A 20,562-nucleotide genomic window follows, 5' to 3' on the forward strand; every position below is an offset into this window, starting at 1 on the left:
ATTAGATTACACAGCAAATGATGAGAAAGGATGAAACAGTTTTCCATATGCCGATTAATTTACTGAATTAATGACTACCGGCTATCCTGGGAAGCACGCTCTCAATCTCCTATTGCTATGTGTGTTCCATCTTATATAAATAACTGAAGAGCCACCAAAACAAATTTAAAATAAGGTGTTTCCTGCCAAAGACAAGCATCCTAACACGCAAATATTGCCTGTTCTGCGGCTCCAGAGGCATTTGACCAAAGCACCACAAATGCAGTTAAAGAGCAAATAGGTGACTTTCCATAGAGTAGAACTAAGGTTTAACAGACAAGTTTACTGGGAATCTGGCATGCAGAGCAGATAGAAAATTCAAGAAAAGACGGAAAACATCTGAAATCTGTCAGAAGGGAGGGGAAAAAAGTATTGCATTCATAGACACATTTCAGACAGGAAGCCTCTCTGAACAAAGGCAGCCAAAATAACCTCTCTCATTTTAGAGATAATACACTTAAACAATAGGGAGTGAGAGAGGCTTACTGCAGCTACTAGAATAGAGATGTGTATACTAAAAATAGAATTAATGAGAGGAGGAATACTGGGACTATTAATGAAGAACATAAATGAGTAAGAAACCCATGGGAAATGAATGCATTAGGTTAACATTAGTTTTACAAAATCTTAACTATGTTTATATCTGAAAACCTTTACCTGTTATCAAATTTTCATTTGTGTGAGTCTGGGCCAAAATTCTATAAAATGTTTACCAAAAGGCAAGTGGATGCAGTGAAATACAGTCTTCGTTTGTTGAGGATTATTCCTTGGCACCAGGAGAAGCCTTGATACTTAGTTGAAACTAAGATTAAATACCACGAGTATTTCCCATTTAGCAGACAGTTCCTTGGTTTAAGCTATCCCACTTCAAGGAAATTCAGTACAGTTTTATCTGCTCAGCTGTACTGTGGAGGCAGTATGTGGGTAGATACTATTTTACACGAAAAGTAATGCCCACATGCTGACATACACAGGGGAACAAGGAGAACAAGAATTCTCTACATTTCCAATTAAAATTATTAGGTTATTACACAATAAATAAGTTAGATCCCTCATGTATATCAAGCCATCTTCTACTTTGAATTTACAAAGTGATTCAAAGTTTTAAAACTTTGCGTGTTTTTGCTGTAGGGCCATAAAGTCAACCACAATGTGCTTCTCACAGTATATGAGGAAACCAGGATTACAACCCATTTCTCCACATTGCTAGTGCTTTAAAGCAGCTATCAGGTCATTTTCCCATTTTTCATGTGGAAAGACACCAAAAAAAGAACAGAATGCAAGAGTGATTTTACACTAGGCCAAAAATGCCTCAATTTTACAGTATATGGTCATGTCCTATTGGGATAGCTCGGGCAAAAACAACACGTTGTGCACTGGAAGTCTAAATTTATATTCACAGAGGAGTGCAATGATGATATGGAAGGCATTATTGTAAGTGCACTGTATCAACAGAATTGGGATAAGTCTATAAATGCGAATTTCCATTAGGATGCTAATGACTTCAGAAACCAAAGGTAATATTTGAGCTTCAACGGACAAGGCTTACTCGGTAGAAGGGGATTTGGTTTTGCAGCAGCAAATAAGGAAAGAAGCAGGAGTCTGCAGAGAGCGTGCTTGCAGAGTGCCACGGGAACCGCTCCTGTAACAAGGTCTGCAGAGGGAGGCAAGCCCTCTCCGCCAAAACAACCACGGGTGGGTGGGCTTGCATCCACAGCAGTGTCAGAATTTAATCGTGTTATTTTGAACTACTTATCATATTGCCTGCACGCTGCATTCATATTTACTATGACTGGAGTCGTAATGTGGCAGAGTACAGTGGCAGAGTGTTATTGCATAGAGAGTTTGATATTTAATAGGAAAAGAGTCTTCCTCTCTGGAAGGTTTTATATGCTTGTTTTCTTAAGGGAGGTGAACAAGCAGTCAGTACACTCAACTCAAATTCATTATTAAAAAAGGTGCCTTTCACAAGCCTGTTGTAGATGCTCTGCCTAAACGCCCTTCTGCTTCAGCAGCAGTTCTGCCTTGGTGAGTTTTAACTAAGAACTACAAGACTTCAGCCTTTTCTGAATATATGAAATTGTTACTCTCACAGGCACAGTGCCAGAATCCTCTTTAAAAAAAAAAGAAAAAATAAAAATCAAATCGTGCATTCAAAACTACCGTAAAACCTACAAATGCGTCTCCGCAAGCTTATTTATTACAGACACCAGCAGAGATCATTACAAATGGTTTAGGCTTTGAATATCGTTACCTGTAATAACCAGGCATCACAATATGCACGCCTGCACTTGGCTGACAGATGTTTGGTACTTCCTGATCATCCATTTTGCGCACAGAGTCTGTGAAAGGTCCCGTAGCATTGATAACACATTTGGCTTTGACATCAAATTCCTGCCCTGTGAAAGAAAACAGTATCAATCACACACACCATTTGTTTTCCTGCTCACTGACACTCTCTATTATTAATCTATCTATGAAGTTAACCTACTGTAAAGTATATCGTGCTTCTCTGAACAGAACAGCTGGAATGGTTTTTAAAAATTAACAAAGTTTTCACATAACACCAGATTTGAAAGAAAATGTTTTACCATCTTATCTGTGAAGGCAGAAGAAGGTAGACTGGGTAGAAGGAGTTCAGCGGAAATCTGCCTCTCAAACAAGAGAGACTTCAGTCTCAACCCATAGACTTGGTAAATGGGGTTATTACTGTACAGCACGTAGCATTTTACAATATCATCTTTGCTTGACAGAAGGGTTTGGATGTAAAGCTTAGTCTACCCTGCCAAAACACTAGGATTTGAGTGAAAAATCTGACAGAAGTTAAAGATGATTGACACTAATGGTATGCCACTGTGCTCTGGGAAGATGGCTCCTTTGTCGGTTCACTGATATTTACAAACAGCAGCGTTCCCCGCTCCTCCCTCATTTCATTAATTGTGCGTTTCTTTAATGAAGAGAGTACACTCTCCTAAAGTGCTGTGCTTTCTGTTCAACTGCGGCACGGTAGAGCCCGCTGCAGAAAGCCGTCGCTTCCACCCACCGAGCAGGGGGCTGCAGACCCAAGGGCGCGCGGTGCCGCACCGCTCGCCGGCCGGCCGGCGAAGGCGGGCAGGAGGCTGCCCGTGGGTCCCCGCACCTCTCTGCGCCGCTGGGAAGGCACACACCTGTTAAGACGTCCCTGCAGCGCACGCCGCACACGCGCTCCTTCCCGCTGGCCGGGTCTGTCGTCTTGAGCAAGCGCAGCACTTCAGCGTAATTGGCCGTGGCAGCGCCGTACCTGGCAGCAGTGAGGGCGATGGCGAGGTTCATCCGTGCGTCGTTGTGCTGTCCTGCAGCGGGGACGGGACCGGAGGAAGGACACCAGTCACCTCCAGCCACGGACTTGTGGTATGGAAGTGTGTCAGAACCGATCTGTCACATCTGTCCCTGTCACATTGAATAGGCGTGATGGCTGCTCGCGTCTAACGAGAATTATTTAAAGATACATCCCCTCTGCTGCGCCGGAGCGTCCGGCTGCTGTATTGGCAGCAGCGCGCCCAGCTGCGCTCCCCACGCGGGCCCCTGTAGCATCCGAGACTATAGAACACGGGACAGCCTTTGCACGCTACGAAACTGAGAATTAGTACTCGTTCACCTCCGCTTTAGGAGAGGACAAATCACTTTTTTCTTTACCTTTCCTTGTGCAATCGTGCTGTAATTCTGTAACTAAGTATTCCTTTGACAGTCGAACCAGTATTAATCAACAATTCCTATTAGCAAATGTACCACACAACATTCAACATCCAAGAAACAACCTTTCAGAGACTGTGCCAAATTATCAGCTTTCTATAACTGTTTTTTCTTGTATATGCATTTTAACTTCCCAACATACAACATAAAAGCATCAAAAAAAGAGAAGTAAGTAGACAAGAATTAATGAAGGATTCTTAACATATATCATTAAAGATTTATTACTGAAATTCCCTCGTTAAAGAAAACCAAGAGAGAGGCGGAGGGACCATGAGGGGAAGATGATTAATTACTTTGAAATACTGGCTTCACCTGAGACTTTTCCTATTTATTATTGCCACTGAAGTTAAAGTCCTGGATGCTGGCTAGAAAGAATTACTATACATTGAAGGGGCCAGGCTCTGTGTGTCCTGAATAATTAATTTACGAGAGGGCTAAACTTCCTGAGGTACGGTTCACTTCCCCACGTGTCTGGACCGCTTCTATCACAGATAATACTGATAAAGTGATAAATTTGTAATAGATATTGTAGTTGATTTATGTTGCCAGCATTCCCAACGTTTAGTATAAATGGTTTATGTAAAGTTTGGTCCTTCTGATTCTGCCTGTGCAATCTCGAACCACTGCGCAAATAATCTGTTCCTAGCTAAAAGGGCACAGTTATAAAGATGGGATCAATGGCCTCGGAGGTGCCACCTCCCCTCCCCAAACTTCTCATTCTAACACAGCCGAGACGATACAGTGCAATCAGTCTTCAACTACGAGGAAAAAAAAGTTATGCGAAGCGTACAGAAACAGTAACATGATAAAGCACCGATGAAGAAACAAACAGTAACTCCAATTCAACTAAGCAAACAATGCCCAGAATAAACTACAGGAAAGAACAGCAAAACAAGTGAGCAAGATGTCAAGAAAAGTTGGGGATGCTCCATCACACAGGATGCATAAGACTAAACGACCGCCTGTCAGAAGCGGCAGGCAAATCATTAAATAAATGCATCAACATTTACGCCGCAGTAGTGTCAGGGAATGGACAAAATGACCTTATGAGGTCTACCTCAAACCTTAACATTTTAACACAGGGTTGAGAGAATGTACGTCTCGCGTACAGAGGGAGCACTAGACAGAAAAAAGACAAAGAACAGCGACAAGCTGCATTACAGTAGCTGCTCCCACGTAAGGCAGAATACAGCGCGTACTCCAAAGTAATCCAGGAAATGCTCCTCTAGCCCAAAGTCGGAGGCTTGCAGAAGTGCAGTGTTCTGGAGATCACCCCTCTTCATTGTGGTGCTTGACTTGGGGGACTGCCTGACCCATAGGCTACTGCAAGTCTTGGCTTTACAGGACAAGAAACCCAGCACAAACCAGAAACACTACCCTCAAACAAGTGCTGTCTACGCACCAATGAAACCCCAAAGGACCCGCTTCCGTGCGGTAGGATTGATTCTTTTATCGTAGAAGGACCCCAGGGCCAAGAGGGTTTCCTTAGTTACTTTTTGATCCTCCATCAATTTGTTCTTGCCGTCAGTGCATAAGGTGGTACCTGATACAAACTGGTTTTCTCTGTCTGACACAGGGTGTGGATTCATCACACAAAAGCAGCACAATTTACACTCTTAGCCAATATTAGCTTTGGTCTATGGGAAGTCTTACTGTTTAAATTTTGCAAGCTTGTCTCTTCCCACTTTTGTGACTTATTTGTCCAGACAAAAAGCAATCCAGAGAAGCCAATCAGCAGAATAAATAATGTGGAAACAGGTGTAATTTCTAAAAAGAACAAACATCTAAGTAACAGTTGTTTATTAAGCTCCAAAGCTTAATCCAAGAGCTGCTCAGCATTTTGTCAAAACTCCTAATGCTCACAATGTCAGAGTGAACTAAGGCTACGCTCAGTGCATTTCAGGATTTGGACTGCTGTGTTCAAGATAACATTTTCACGCTTTCTCTGAAACTCTCATCCATTTTCCCCTCATCATTATTCTGATGCAAGAAACCCCTTGCTATTACTCAATTCTCAGCTGTCCAAAAGGAAATCTGAGCGCCTATGTAATGCATTTGCAGGAAGAGGACTGGGAAATAACCCGTTCCTGATTAACTACACATCTAGAAAAACCCACTGGCTTCAGATTGATGTGATCTACAGCATGGAGTCCTAGAGTATTTCATAGCACAAACAGCAGAGATCTGTAGAGGTCTAGATTTGAAAGAAATGAAGAGTGACTTACTGGCTCAGAAATTTGTCATCTGTGGAGAATAATACTGCAACAGTACAATAGTTTTTATACTCAGGAACAGGTTTGGGTTTGGGGGTTTTTTTTTGGGGGGGGGTTGTTTGTTTGGTTTTTTTAAAGCCCTCCAACTCACATGTGCACCTTTTCCCCCAGACAATTACATTAAAATCCTGCACTTTATATGCAATTATCTTTTATTCTTGATGTCTGGAGAATTGGTTGCTGTTCCTCCATGCACACCCCCCATCATAAAGCCACTGTAGCCAGATCAGGTCTTACTACAGCACCATTCACAGTTGACAAAGCATATTTTCTGCTGATTAAAGTAAAACTAGCTCTTTACATGTGTGCTAGTTGAGAATCAGGAATGTCTATTTCCAAGAGATCGGTATGTGTCCTGGTACTTAGATGATCCTTACCACGCTAGAGAGAAACGGAAGGATGAAGCAAAGCAAATTCTGCATCTCAGCCTTGTCGACTTTCCGGTTAAATGCTATTCTCCCCAGGTAAGATCCTCTAAATCCAAGACAAAAGCACATCCAAGCTTAACGTCCTCCAGAACAGAGGCGTAAAGCCTTCTTGACACGAGCACTATTACCATGTTCAGAAGATGCCCAGGGAACCCAAGGCATAGTTGTGTGATAAATGGCAAGGTAACCAAAGCTTCTACGAGAGGTCCTGGGTTACCTACTTCAGATAGCTCCGCATCCCTTGTCCTTCACAGCAGCCACGGTGCTCCAAAGCAAAACAAAGAAAACAATTACTCCCCCTTTCTACCAGAGGTAACCCCTCTACGATACCATGGGGTTTTCTTCCAAATGTTGCAAGCCAAAAGGTTATTTTATAACAACAGAATGGCTAAGCCCAATTAACTTGGTATCGTTTTCCATAAATGAGTAAGCTCCTGAAGATCTCATAACTAACCTGTAGGCAATACAGTGAAATTATAACGATGACATTCACCAACAACAGATGTTCACAAACACCCTGCCCTGGAGAGGTCACTGCTGCTTCAGTCCCGTGGCTCGAGGGCTAGTTCGGAGAGCACTTGTTTGTTGTATGCGTGTCACTTGTCAGCTGGGTGCATCTCGAGGGCGGTGCGAAAGGCAGCCCTACCTCAGCACCTTCGGAAGAAGCGTCCAAGAGCCAGCTGACGGGACATACCACGTTTCCTTCGCAACTCCTCCCGTGACACCTCTTGAAAATAAGAGGATGCTTAAATCCTTTAAGTCATTTCTAGCAAGAAAAACTGAAAGAATCATCCATCTCATTATTCACTGTTGTCATCTGCTTGTAAGAGTAACAATGGAGTGATACTTTAATTTTTATTAAGGGTAGTCAACCTAGCTTTTAACAAAACACCGGCCTAAATACTTTCATTAAATTAACACCGAATCCTCTTAAAAAAACCCCTTATTCTTAGAAGGCATACTGCTGAAGACATTTAGTGCATGAAGACATTTTGTGTAAGTGTGTCCTACATCACATTAAGACCAACAGTGATGCCATTTGGTTTATAATTTCTTTTTTTGTGTAATTTAGGAAAATTCTATTTTCATTCCTTAGTAGCAAATGTTGTATTTCTCCAAAGACGAACAGACAATGCTTCCGTTGGCACTAAAAGAATCCTCCCACAGAGTGCACATAGCGTACATTCAATTTTATTTTTATCAGTGCTGAACCACAGCCAGTAGTGGTAACAAAGCCCACAGGCTGTAGAAATTTGTTTGTGACTGATTCAGTAGAGTTGTGTGAAAACCAGAGTGTTAATAAGGCACTCCGGTAGTTCTGGTATATTCTGTCCTGTGTCGCTCTCCGACACCTGTGACTTTCATACCGATCCTTGCTTTCTCCTCTGCAACCCTATTCAGTTGAAGACAAACAGCATACTTTTTTTTAAGAAGCCAGAAGCTCTTTTAATCCTAAGAAGGTAACTTTTGTTCATGTTAACCTTTTTACGCTAAGAACTAACACTTCGTTACTGAGTCTACCTGCTGCATGACAACTAGTCACGTAACAATGCACACAGCATTGCAACAATTGCCCCAAATACACTTCGGCTCATTCTGCGACAGCATAGCTGTAACGGGTGGTTTTGCCAACTTCTTGCTTCGAAGAACAGGCTGGTCCCTGCGGCAGCCAGGAAAGCCTTCTCACCTTTTCTCAGTTTACAGTCTTTTCTGATCAGGCATATCTAGTTATTGCTGTGGAGGTCAAGTTTAATGGAGAGTTGGAAATTAGCCATGCAAGAAGCTATAAGACAGTCTTAATGAACTTTCTCAGAAGGACATATCTTTCCATAGAACCACTTACCAGGCTTCTTTTGAAAGTAAAAATACATTAAAAGAAATATTTGAATGAGAGAACTCAGCCCCCAGTACGGTCACAGTTTTATATCCCTACATAACGCAGCCATACAAATAAGTAGGGGGGTTTTTTTGTTTTCTTTTAAAAAGCTGAGGGGATAAAGGCAAACAAATACTGGCAAATTAATCTCTTGCTTGTATGTTACTGACACCAGTGAGCTCCACTTATTTAACTAGAATACTGAACCGCAACTCACGAGGCAGTCCCTTGGATCTGAAACATACCCAAAAACCTATCACCCAGCATCAAGACGGGGATATTACTGATCACCACAATAATGACACCCATTTTCCCCAAAAGCACTGATATTCTAAAAGTTATTTTAAAATATTTCCGTACCTATACGTTATATTCTTACAACAGCCTTGCACTAGATCATTGCATGCACATAGTAAAGCAAAGCAATGCATGAAATAAAATAATTTATTTCACATGCATGAAAGTTTTCTTGCTGTGTGTATACAAACCCTACCAAAACCTTACCAAATTTAAGGCTGATGAGTGATAATCATACATCACTATACATAACTAAGTTACCAGGACTGCCCGCATCCTCTCATTTTTAAGAGAGGGCTTAATTGCATGATCAGTTTTATTACAAGCATTAAAACAGGAACTCAACATCTGTTGTACATACTGAAATCAGTTCTATCCAAGTTTAGGCATTATGAATCAGCTGGAGTGACTCAAAATTGTTCCAGACCTCTCTGAAAAAGAACTCAGCAAGTTCTTTTCCCCAAACATAAGCAGAATAAGTTCAGAGGTAAACATCAAATTTGACTCGTGAGTCACAGGTCATTAAAAATGCCCTCAGACCTGAACTATTTCTTGCTCTCTGAATCACATGAAACTTAAGTCAGAAATTCGCTGAAAACTAACAGACTTTCTAGGATACGTAGCATGCACGCATGTGTTCTTGGACTGCTTCAGAGGGAAGAGCGTTCCGACTCAGTTAAATCAGTTCCATCACACCCACATATACCACCACAGCAATATCACACCAGACTGTTAATACTTCTCACACAAATCATGTACAATTTGAATTCTGCTTTCCACTGTGTTATCTGTGCTGCTGCAATACGGCCCAACCGGGTGGGAAGAGTGATACACACCTAAATACGCACTTTGCACTGGGAAAAAAAAACACACACCACATTATTTCGGTTCTTTAACATCTGCCCTAAGATGTAGATATTGTCAGCCATCCCTCTGTAGGAGCTTTAATGGAAAGCCTTGAGTTTGGCCGTCTCACAGGTACATTTATTCTAACAGATTCAAACTCAGATTTGACATATCGAGTTTAAATAATCCAGTGGCAGTCATTTTAAATAAGTTCTTGCTTCCTCCATTTATCACCAGCTTAGACCACAAGAAATAAACTTCCCTATTCCCGTGAGCAGTAGAGGTGAAGAGGTAACCATCGGCATCAGACTTTTGGGTTCTGCTCCTCAAGGGCCCGGAAGGACTAACGCCTGTTCACCAACAGCAGCGACATTCATCAAACCTTAACACGCACAGCTCGGGAGTGCGGTGCAGAGACCACCCAAGATGCAAGGTAACCACCACTTTACAAGACAAGCTTAGGGAACTTAAGCAAGTCTAGATTATTTTCATAAAGGCAAGATTAAAGGAATGGAGCAACCTGGGACCAAACAAATTGCACGGATGGATAAAAACAAACAAGATCCCAATGAAGATTAGGCAATGAAAGTACGATACATTCCAACTTACATACAGAGTTATAAACAAATGAATGACATAAGCAAGAGACAGGAAGCCCATAAAAGCTTTTTAAAAACAAACAAACAAACAAACAATCACAATGCCCTGAGAATCTCTGTCTTGTCAAGTCTACTGCCAAGTTATGGTACAGAAGCTAAAACTTGTATTGAAACTAAAGTATCAGCATACAAAAATAAGCCACAATATTGAGGCACATCAAGTGAGAGACAAATTTGGAATTATTGTTCTGTGCTACTGCTTTATAATTATGTTGTTTCCCACTTCTTTTGTATCAGCCTTCAACTTGTCACTACAATCATATTGCAGTGTCAGTGTAAGTAAAAGCACAGTGTTAAAATGAAACTAAACATTGTCACTGTCAGTTTATGGAAACTGCGCTAAAATGTCACCACGAACAACTGTCACAGCAGGTCTGCTGCGGCGTGCCACCGCGCCAGAAAGAAACGTGATGATGTCAGTGCAGCTTATTGCACACCCGCACAGCATAAGAGCCGACTACTGCTCCCAACGCTCACGCTAACAGCTGAAATTTGGGGCAAACTTAAATTTGTACAAAACAAAACTTTGCTTTGCACACCGCAGTAGCTATTTTTTAAGCCTAAATGAAGTAGCTATCAATTTGTCAGCTATTGCACGTTGCCTGCAGCAGGCGGGACGCCGACCTCCGCTGTGTGACCCAGCGGAGACCAGCCGGGGCCGGAGGGCCCAGCCGGGGAACAAGAAGTCACAGGAGGGACGGACTGCTGTGCCAGAGCTGGGGAGAGGCAGCGCTGCTCCCGAGGACGGGGACGTGGCACACTGCAAGTGGCCGGGACGGGCAGTTGGGTGCCAGCTGGAGGGTGCCAGGCAGCGAGCAGGCAGGGGAGCAGGCAGGGCTGCTGCTGATGGAGGGATCCACCCCATCCGATAGACAAGTCAAGCAGCAGCATTTTAACTGGTAATTCTCCCCAGAACCTAGAGAAACCCAGCGCATGAACGGATACAGAAACAGGCCAGGAGGTGCTGGGCGAGGTGAACTCTGCTGATGGGAGAGGAGGAGCGTGGCGAGGAAGATGAGCAACGCGCACCTCCCCAGCCCTTCCCAAGGATTCGGGCTGCTCCAGCCCTGTATGCCAAATGACAGGGGGACAGCCACCGGAGCAGGGGAAGGTGCAGCAAGATGTACAGGCATCCCATAATCCGTTTTCCTTCACCATACGTATAATCATACCTACAATATGGAACAGTGTACATATTAACTAATGACCGACTATTAAGTTCACATAAAATGCACACATATAAATTACAGCAGAGTTACATGCTTCGATGGAGTCTTTCCCCTAAAAGCCACGACACACTGGGGAACGCTCAGATGTTTGTGGCACGACGTGCAAATAATGTCGTTTTGCTCGGGAATAATCTTAAATCTTTTAGGTAACATGATCTGAAGAATTATTCCCCGTTCACTTCTTAAGGGACACAAAAACCATCCTTTGCTTATACGAGCATTAAAAAAAGAAAAGAGAGAGGCACAGAATTCACTAGAATATTCATCATTTCCAACCTTAAACCCACGGCGTACAAACAGACGAATCCAGCAAGTCAGAGAGCAAAGCCAATTTAATCTGTGGCTCCCCTGAGGTAAATGTAGTTCACAGTCCTGCCCCCACCCCAACCTCAGCCATAATCCCTGCTTCCTGGAGGTAAGAAAGCACTGGAGTGAGGAAAATTCTGCAGCAGGATATAATGATCCAAAATGACAGGGACAATAATGACAATGAATTTCATGTCTCCCAGTCATGAGCTGGGGATGCTTGACTGGGCTGACTTACACAATTAAATTGTTACAGGTACAGCAGGAGACGCAGTTATCATCTGCATGCTTTTGGGAAGGACGCCTCCAGCAAAAGGAAGAAGAGGGCAGGATGCACGGTCCCTTTTGTTAGGAGCAAGCGGCTGCTCCTGCAGGCTTGTGCGGCTGCACCCTTTGACAGAGGCAAAAGTGGGTTAAAGATGCAAGCCATTTTAGGCTATTGATTTTATCCCTTTTGAAAACGATGAAAAAGCTCTGACGGATAAAACACGGCGTGACTCGAGCCACCGTGCGCCGAGAAGCACTACAAGCAAAGAGAGACCCGACGGATTTTATCCGAGAATTGGGAAGCACCATTTGTAACGGATCCCCACTAGTGTTTATACTAACGCCGACAAGGAAAAATACCATTGCTTCTATAGGTTCTGCCGGAGACTTGCATTTCATTTGACAGGCATTCCACTAGAGGCAGCCAGTATTACCTTTACAAGCCCTCTCGTAGCAGGCTGCCGATTTTCTTCAAGATTTCACATACAACTCTATTATACAGAACATGGGACAAAATGTATTTGAAAGCAACGGGATATGGTGAATACGCACAGTATTTTCCAGGTTATACCTACAGTTAGTGTGCCTGCAAGGCTTCTTTCATCCATCCAGCTTCAATTTTGAAATACCAAGAAATATGGTTAGCCGTGTATTTCACCTATAGAAAGTCTTTTTAGTGACAAACTGTCAAAGAGTTTTTATATCCAGAGAAGGAAAAAACTCATACAGTTGTCTGCATCTGTAATAGGGTAATACCCCTATTACAGCTCAACATTCTCAAAATATTAATTTGTCAAATATGAATTATAAAGCTATAACATTTCATAATTCAGGACACACTCAAATACTAGGAAAAATAGCTACAAGAGCCTAAATAAAAAAAAGCATTTATTCCATTTTTGACAGCTTAATGAATGCCCTATTCTTTTGCATTGATTTTTGTGCGTATGTCTGTCTGTGTGTGTGCATGTGTGCCTGGGAAGGATTTCTCATGGGGTTTGCTGTAAACAAGGAAAGCTAAATCCTCTGCCAAAGCTGCTTTTTCTACCTTTAAATAACCTCCATATTAAATATTTCAGGAGACAATATCTACAAAAATACTAAGAATGCAAAAAAATAAAGAACAATTACTTATGTCGCAGCAAGTATACTGGAAATTTGTCGAACAAGACATTAAACAATCAAATACCTTGATGTGGCAAAACAGTCACAGAAGTAGTATATGTTAATTCCTGCTTGCAGAAAATAGCAGTAAATTCAAAGAGCAGGGTCAAAGTAGCCCTAAAATCTTAAAGTCATGACCGATTCCAGAACACAAATTTTCCTTACGCACCTAAAGGCTCATCTTGCAAGGCAAAATATGTTAACAAAAAAGTCTGCAAGCACCTAGAGATAGAAAAATAATGCATCTTAAAAAGAATTGTGCCACTTAGAATTTCTAAAGACTTTAAATTGAAATATTCTGGCCAGTTGGGTCTCTGCTTTAATGTTTTTCCTAGTTCTTAACATAATGAACTACATATAATTTAAATGGAGATTAATTCTTCCATTTAAAGTGCTTTAAAATAATTCTGCCTATGATCTCGAGATCGCAGCCCAGCTTCTCCACAGTGCCTCTTCTCCAGTTTTCCTTGAGCTACGTAAGTGGAACTGACAGATCACTGCTCAGATAGCAGCCACGTTCTTCCCCCAAAATGTTGCCTTTTTGCTATTCAGGAGTATCCTAATACCAACAAATGCTAAATGAAGTCTGACATGTACCCCTAAGAAACAAACTTGTAAGTTGTGGCTTCAAAGAAAACCTTGAATAAATAGGACACATTGTGTACACCCAGGCTAACATCCAACATATGCTTTCGTTTCCTGATGCTGAGACAGAGCAAGAATAGCCTCTGGTAAAGTCTGTGATTTGCTGTTGCTGGTACTTCCAACATTTATAATGTACCATTTTTTTTTGCCTGTATAAACAATTTTAAAAAATGTAATTAAGACGACCACAGCAACATTTCAGAACACAACACATTCATGAATAATGGATTACTTGACATGCCACTAGTTTGATCAACAATTACAAAACAAAACAAAGAGCATTCCTGATCTTTCCTTTGCAAAAGAACATCGCCACCAATAAGTCATAACTGGACAGGTGGTTTTATCAAATAAAAAGTAACCTACATAACGAATGTTTTTAACTCTTCCCTTTGGTGGTGGTGATCAACATGCCAAACAGTGAGGCGTAGCTAGTATTAACGACTACAGATGTAAAGAAAGAATGATAGAGACAGGAATAGAGACAAGCAAGAAAACAAGATAAAACTACATTTAACTGCACATATAGAATCAGTTAAGACACGCCATTCTTAAAAGGCCAATTTATTTATTCGCTATTTAGGGAAGACAGAGAAGGGATGGACAGAGAAGATAGAGATATGACCTACTTTAAGACATATATACATATTTTTGCCATTATTTAATGCTCTTTTTTATGACTAATCTTTCTGAAAGAACTAAAAGGACTTCAATTCAATCTTATAATCCCCTTCTCTACTTTAAGTTCAATTCCCTTTCCCTTTTGTCCTCCATTCCTCCGGATTTAGGGCATGAAAGTATATCATTAAAATTCAAGTATAAAAATTTACAAGATCTAAAGTGTGCTTGTTGAAACATTATGACTTAAAACAAATTTACTGTGGACAGAACACAGGTTAATTGATCACAATAAAATAATTGTGTTACAACACAGCGTGAGCCCATCTACACCATGGGCCACAGGCTGACCTACAGAGAAGTCACTACAGACAAAATTTAATTCTGGAACATGGCATGTTAAGAATTGATTTAACATTGTAGTTGGGAAGTTTTTATTCTGGATTAGGTGCAGCCTCAAAGCACCCAAATGTGTACTATGAACTCACAAATTTGATACTTTAGTCCTTCAGGACCACTTTATTCTTCTCAGAAATTGAGGTTTGGTGGAGCTTTGAGTGCTTTTTTAATTTTTTCACTGAAAAACACCATTTCTTTAAATTCTGCATAAAAATGTGGATAACTAAGCTGTAGTCTTATAAGTAAAGCAAAATAAGGCCAGATATACTAGCACAAGCAAGTAGTTTCACTGGCAGCAAAACTTCAAGTCTATTTTTGATATCTGTCACCAAATCAGCCTGAGTCCTGCTAGCATCCTCCTCTGAAGGAGAATTGTCAAGAGTCTCTGCCAGCTACCTGCTTTCATGAAACTTGTGTGAATAAACAGAGTGATTACACAATCCTCTTCCTCCATTAAACCGCTCTTTGGTATTTTCTACATTTCCTTTTTTTCTAGTTGACACTTCTTTGTTTCCAAAATGCAGAGCGTGGGTTTGTTTCCTAGTACTTGGGAAGGCAACAAAACCATCAGAGACATCTCTCAGTCAGTCCCAGAGTTCTGCACTGTATTTCTGCACAGCTGTTTTCCACTAAAAGACCACATGGTACCTTAGTGCTGAATTTTCATTTATTGCAACACTGCTTAAAACAATTATTCGTCCAAGAAACCTGAAGGCTAATTTTAAGGCTATCTTGTAAATTTATATCTTTAGAATGCTGGAGTAGTAAACAGCTATGATACATCCAAACTATCTATTTAATCAGAAAAAGACTTCAATAGATTATAAATAGATTTCAAGTTATAGTGCTCTTATGAGAAGTGTAATTACAGTTAAGAGAACCACTTCGTTCTTCTTGCATGCTCCTGGGATCCCTTAAAGCAGTCTAACGGATAGCTTATGATAATGAAAAAATAAATCTGAATTACTTCTATGTATGCTATTTACAGCAGCTCTTGTTACACTATACAAAAAAATACCACATAATTCCATAGCAAATTTTGCTTCTAAATAACCTCTTCTTTCCTCTAGACCTTAAAATAAGATAGAGAAGATGCAGTCTCCATCAGAGATAAAGGATGGACTTGATTTTTACTTAAATCTCAGCCTACTCCTAAATGAGAACCTACACATACATATTCCCACACAAATATATAATTTTTTTTTGTTCTGCTGGGCTCTGTATGAGACAACTTGCAACTATTAACATGTGCTTTTGCCAGAAGCCTCAAATACTACCTGAGTCCAGCATGTTTTGAGAGCCCCTCTTACTTCTTCCCAGTACAAAAGCCCCTATATTGATAAGCTGATGAATAGTGTAAGTGCAGTTCTAAAAAGGGAAAAGAACTACCTTTATAATCAATTTTGTGTAAAGACCTTTCTGGCTGCCAAAAGGTCAGAAACTACATCTTCAGGTAAAAACTAACTAGAACTGTACCACTCCCGAAGTAAATCAGTATTTAAGCTTTTTATTCTTTGGAGGGCTCCTCCAAGCCTGCAAGGAATCTATGGCTTCTTGCCCTATCCCAAACACATTTGACATTTTGATATTACCTAGCTGGCCCTATTACCAAGAAAGTTTTACCAAAACTTTCTGTCTTGGAAGGGAAGTGGACTGGAGAAGGGGGAATACCAACCTAACTAAAAACACACGTGATACAGAATAGAAGTCTGATACAAAGAAAAAATATTCAAGAAAGCAATTATGACAGTGTATCCTGGTACTCAAACTTAAGCAGTGAACTTTCCAACCTTTAGAACTTGTACAAGTTCAGTATTTTTTAAATACTGAAGTTCTGATGGTTTGGGGATGTAACCTGCATGACATGGAAAAGCACTGACATATAGCATTTGCATAAAGCTCAAGAGACATGTACATCAACACAAATGCTAATATTCCGGACAAGCAAATTTTCTAGGTAGTCATTTGTCAAGTAAGCCAACTAAACCTTCACCAATTTTGTTTCAGATTGCCTTGTGCAGTAGAGACTGAGGGGGTAGAGACAGAGTTAAGAAATTCTTTGCTTAGAAGATCCACTGCGGCTCCTGTTGCTATACAGCTATGCCAGGGACTTATCACTAGACTTACTGCACAGAACAAGGCAAAAAGGCTTATCCATTCTTACATTACAAACACGAGTGACCTCCTTCCAAACATGAATACACATGAACACTTTTGAACGTGAACATTGCTATTTCTAGACGACCACAATGAATCTATTAAATCATCATTCTGTTTGGAATGAACATTGGAAGACTTGCAGAAAGCATCTTTATTTTCTCCCACTCAGACAATGATTTTGTGTAAGTGTTGTACACAAACGTACCTAAAACTAGCTGATACAATAGATTAAGTAACTCGAGCTGGAGGTACTTTTCCTCTCATTAATTTATACCCCTTTAAAGGGGTTTTAACAGAAACCATTCATGTCTTATAGCAATCTCTAGTATTTTACTATAATTACAATGAACGCTGAGCTCTTTGCAGAGCAACCAGTTTTGTTGGTGATACAAAAATAATTGATCCAGGCCTCATCCAACCCAGTGCAACAACTACAACCAGCAGCCAGGTCATCTAGATAGGGTTGAAGTTATTTGCACAGTGGAAGCGCTACAGCAAACCATTTAACATTACCGGAATGATCACACTTTCCTGACTTACAATACCTGAGAAGAAGTGTTCAGTCTGAGAAGTGTAGAGCAGACTGCTGGGAAGTTGTAGGGAATCACCAGAACACTAGGATGTTTCCACACATCACTATACCTACTAGCCAAGAAAACGAATATATTCGGTCCTACACCCAGTAAGTTACTGTCATGAAAAACATAATTTATCTACCAAATTAATGCTTAAGATGCAAGTTGAATCCTTCAAGTTGTTGTTCTTCCCTTTAGAAAGTCAATGTCCATGATCTACAGTTGCATACTTGTGTTCCCCGCCCCCCGCCAAACCACAGCACAATGCAATAATGACAGCACAGAAAGGCAACGTACCGTCATAGTAGACAATAGCTCCAACAAGCTCGTCTTTGCGAAGCATTGGAAAGAGCTCCAAGGCTCTTGACTTGCTAAGGACATAACTACTTTTCAGACATTGACTTCCGGCCACGAGGTCATATAGTTTTATTCCAAACCAGTAGTATGGCAACTGCCACCATCTGCAGGAAAAAAAAAATCCCCATGAAGTGAAATAAAAAAAACAATGTAAAAGTGCATGCATGCACTGTTATTGTAACACAGAACATGTTAAGTAACACAGCGTATTGTATTACACCAGTTTTACTTTGTGGCATCATACAAATTCATGGTATGACAATATAATGTAAATGTGCAAGAGCTTATGTATTGTTCACTACTGTTTTCAACTGATCTACTCACTGCAGTTAGTCAAGCAGACTCAAGGCTTTGTTTATCCCAGAACTAGGATCACCACCTGGCTTTTTGTACTTCAGTGTAAGGTCAGATTTAAAGCTATGTGTTGAGGAAAGAACCAGGCTGTGTGCGCAAGCTGAAAAGGCTCCTCCAACGCACATCTCACCTAATGCCTCCTGCACGAACAGGACCAAATAAATGCAGCTGACCCCTGACCTAGATGAGCTCCAGCAATTACAAGCCCCTTCTACTAAGACAGGAATAAAGCCATACATTAAGATCATTCAGCAAAAACTCACTGCTCTAAGTAGCCTGTTACAGGGAGTAACTGTTCTTACAGATCTAAAAACCTAACCCAGGTCCCTTAAAGTCTCTTTCTCATAGGAGAAGGAAACTCTTCTCTCAACACCAAACTGCCGTGTACTGTGGAAGGCAAAGGCACTGAGTTACTGCACCAAATGCTGGTGGTTGTAAGGACTAAACAGCACACTGCTAAGAACACTATGATAGCATGTGTTGAAGACGAGGATGTACTGGAAAGAATCGTAAGTAACATCCTGGGAATGAGAGTTCATTCCAGCTGCAGATTCCCCTCCTCCCCCCCACTGGGGTGGGAGAAATGCACGGAAAAGCTGAGGTCCAAGATGTGCTCCTAGATAGCAGGGACAGCTGGTTGGTGCCGTAAGAGAACTTCATGCTTCTACAGTATGGCAACATCTCACCTCCTGAAGGACAAAGCTTGTGACAAGTTTCAAGACATGCTTGGAAAGAGACACCCGGAAACTCTTCCAGGGAAATAGCTTGCTTGTCAAAAGCAATGGTAAAGGAGAGATACTATAGCAGAGCTTACTTGTAAACAGGTAGCATTATCGGCAAAGGAGCTGATAGGTGAGGAGCAATCTCAAGCAGATTTGCACGCTCCTCAAGTGCTTCTTTCACCATCTTGTACTGAAAAATAGAAGCGTACATGTGAATCCCACGTTATGCCATTTTGTCTCCATGTGCAACGTTTAGTAAGAAACTGTTTATCAAAGCAAATACCTGGCATAATTTTTACTGTTCTTTCAAAGACACACTGAGATTTGCTGAAAAATTCAAAAGTTAAGGAAAATGTTTCCCAAGAAAATGAAGTTTCACTAGTTTCATTTTGGTGTCTTGGCAGGTCAGTTGAATAATTTTTCATTTGAACATAAAGCGCAATAAAGCCGTGTTACTCCTAAGTATGGGCAGGAGGCACTTAAGGAGGGTTAGAACTCATCCCACAGTATAGCTTCTGTGCCGATTCCCACAATTAAATCCCAAACTAACTCCGAGTTGCAAATGCAGAAGTGTTCTTCTCCAAATCAATCAATATGAGTCAATACAAGTTGTTCTTTGGCAAAAAAGAAGATTGATTTCTATAGCTACATAACTGCATGTTTTATATATTTTCTCCCTGAGAAGTCACCATTTCTGTAGCAGTATTATCACCATTAAAACATACTTTAAGTTAGAGAGGTTTCAATGAGAAGACAAATCAATTTCCCAAAACAAGAACGTCATGCTTCCGCCAACACCAGAATACATAAAAGCATTATATATAATCACTCATTTACCATAGTTTCCTTCCCCATTCCAAAATAAACAGGACAACCACTCACTCCCCCAAATTCTGATCGTGACAGGTAGGAAGCTTTTTATTCTGAAGTCAGCCCTGTCTCTGCCTTCCTCCCCCAAAAGATACACAGTCTGCAAGGTATGTCAATTGGATTGCCCATAAAAGAATTTAGCAAAAGGCAGCAGCACCGATTTCCCTAGTCTGGAAAGCTCACCTGGAGAAGACACTTTCTGTGTACAGTAGCTGTGGAACACAGCAGTCAGGTATTGAAAAAATAAAAAGAAGACTTGGATATAATTGGGATAGGGGAAGTGTCTACTAGCAATTTTTGCTTAACAACCAGCATAAACAATTACCTGCTCAAAATCCAACTTCATGATGGCCTTCTGAAGATATCTCACTCCACCATGGATCAATTTAGTACTCCTGCTGCTGGTCCCTGATGAGAAATCATCTCTTTCTAGAAGGGCTGTTTTTAGTCCTGCGTTACCAGAAAACCAAATTAACTTCTTAAATTACACAATTTGTATGTAATTCATTAAAGACACTTCTCTAGGGTAGAGACAATCACAAGAAAAATTACTCTGTACATGGATAAATTTGTATTCAAAGTGTAGTGCACTGTCTATATTGTAATGAAAAATTTTAGCCTCCTTCCTAAGGGAAAAGTCAAAACAGAACTTAAACAGAAGCACATTAAAACCTGGATATTTCACAATAGAAAGGCATTACAGTACATTATAGGGGCCATGCTCCCTCAAGCAAATTATAGTTCGT

At 40.9% G+C, this 20,562-nt stretch overlaps 1 protein-coding gene across 1 annotated transcript in view; it reads right to left on the minus strand.

Annotated features, from left to right (window-relative positions):
* The window catches only part of GPD2 (glycerol-3-phosphate dehydrogenase 2), a 62,615-nt gene that overhangs the window by 15,450 nt on the left and 26,603 nt on the right, over nt 1-20,562 (minus strand). The window contains exons 4-8 of the mRNA XM_072874512.1: nt 20,142-20,266; nt 19,039-19,136; nt 17,811-17,974; nt 3,207-3,371; nt 2,294-2,438 (exon numbers count right to left, since the gene is read on the minus strand). Coding sequence (XP_072730613.1) covers nt 2,294-2,438; nt 3,207-3,371; nt 17,811-17,974; nt 19,039-19,136; nt 20,142-20,266 — 697 coding nt within the window. The remainder of the gene's footprint in view (nt 1-2,293; nt 2,439-3,206; nt 3,372-17,810; nt 17,975-19,038; nt 19,137-20,141; nt 20,267-20,562) is intronic.

The sequence above is a fragment of the Ciconia boyciana genome, chromosome 10 (assembly GCF_034638445.1).
Source record: "Ciconia boyciana chromosome 10, ASM3463844v1, whole genome shotgun sequence".
NCBI lineage: Eukaryota > Metazoa > Chordata > Aves > Ciconiiformes > Ciconiidae > Ciconia > Ciconia boyciana.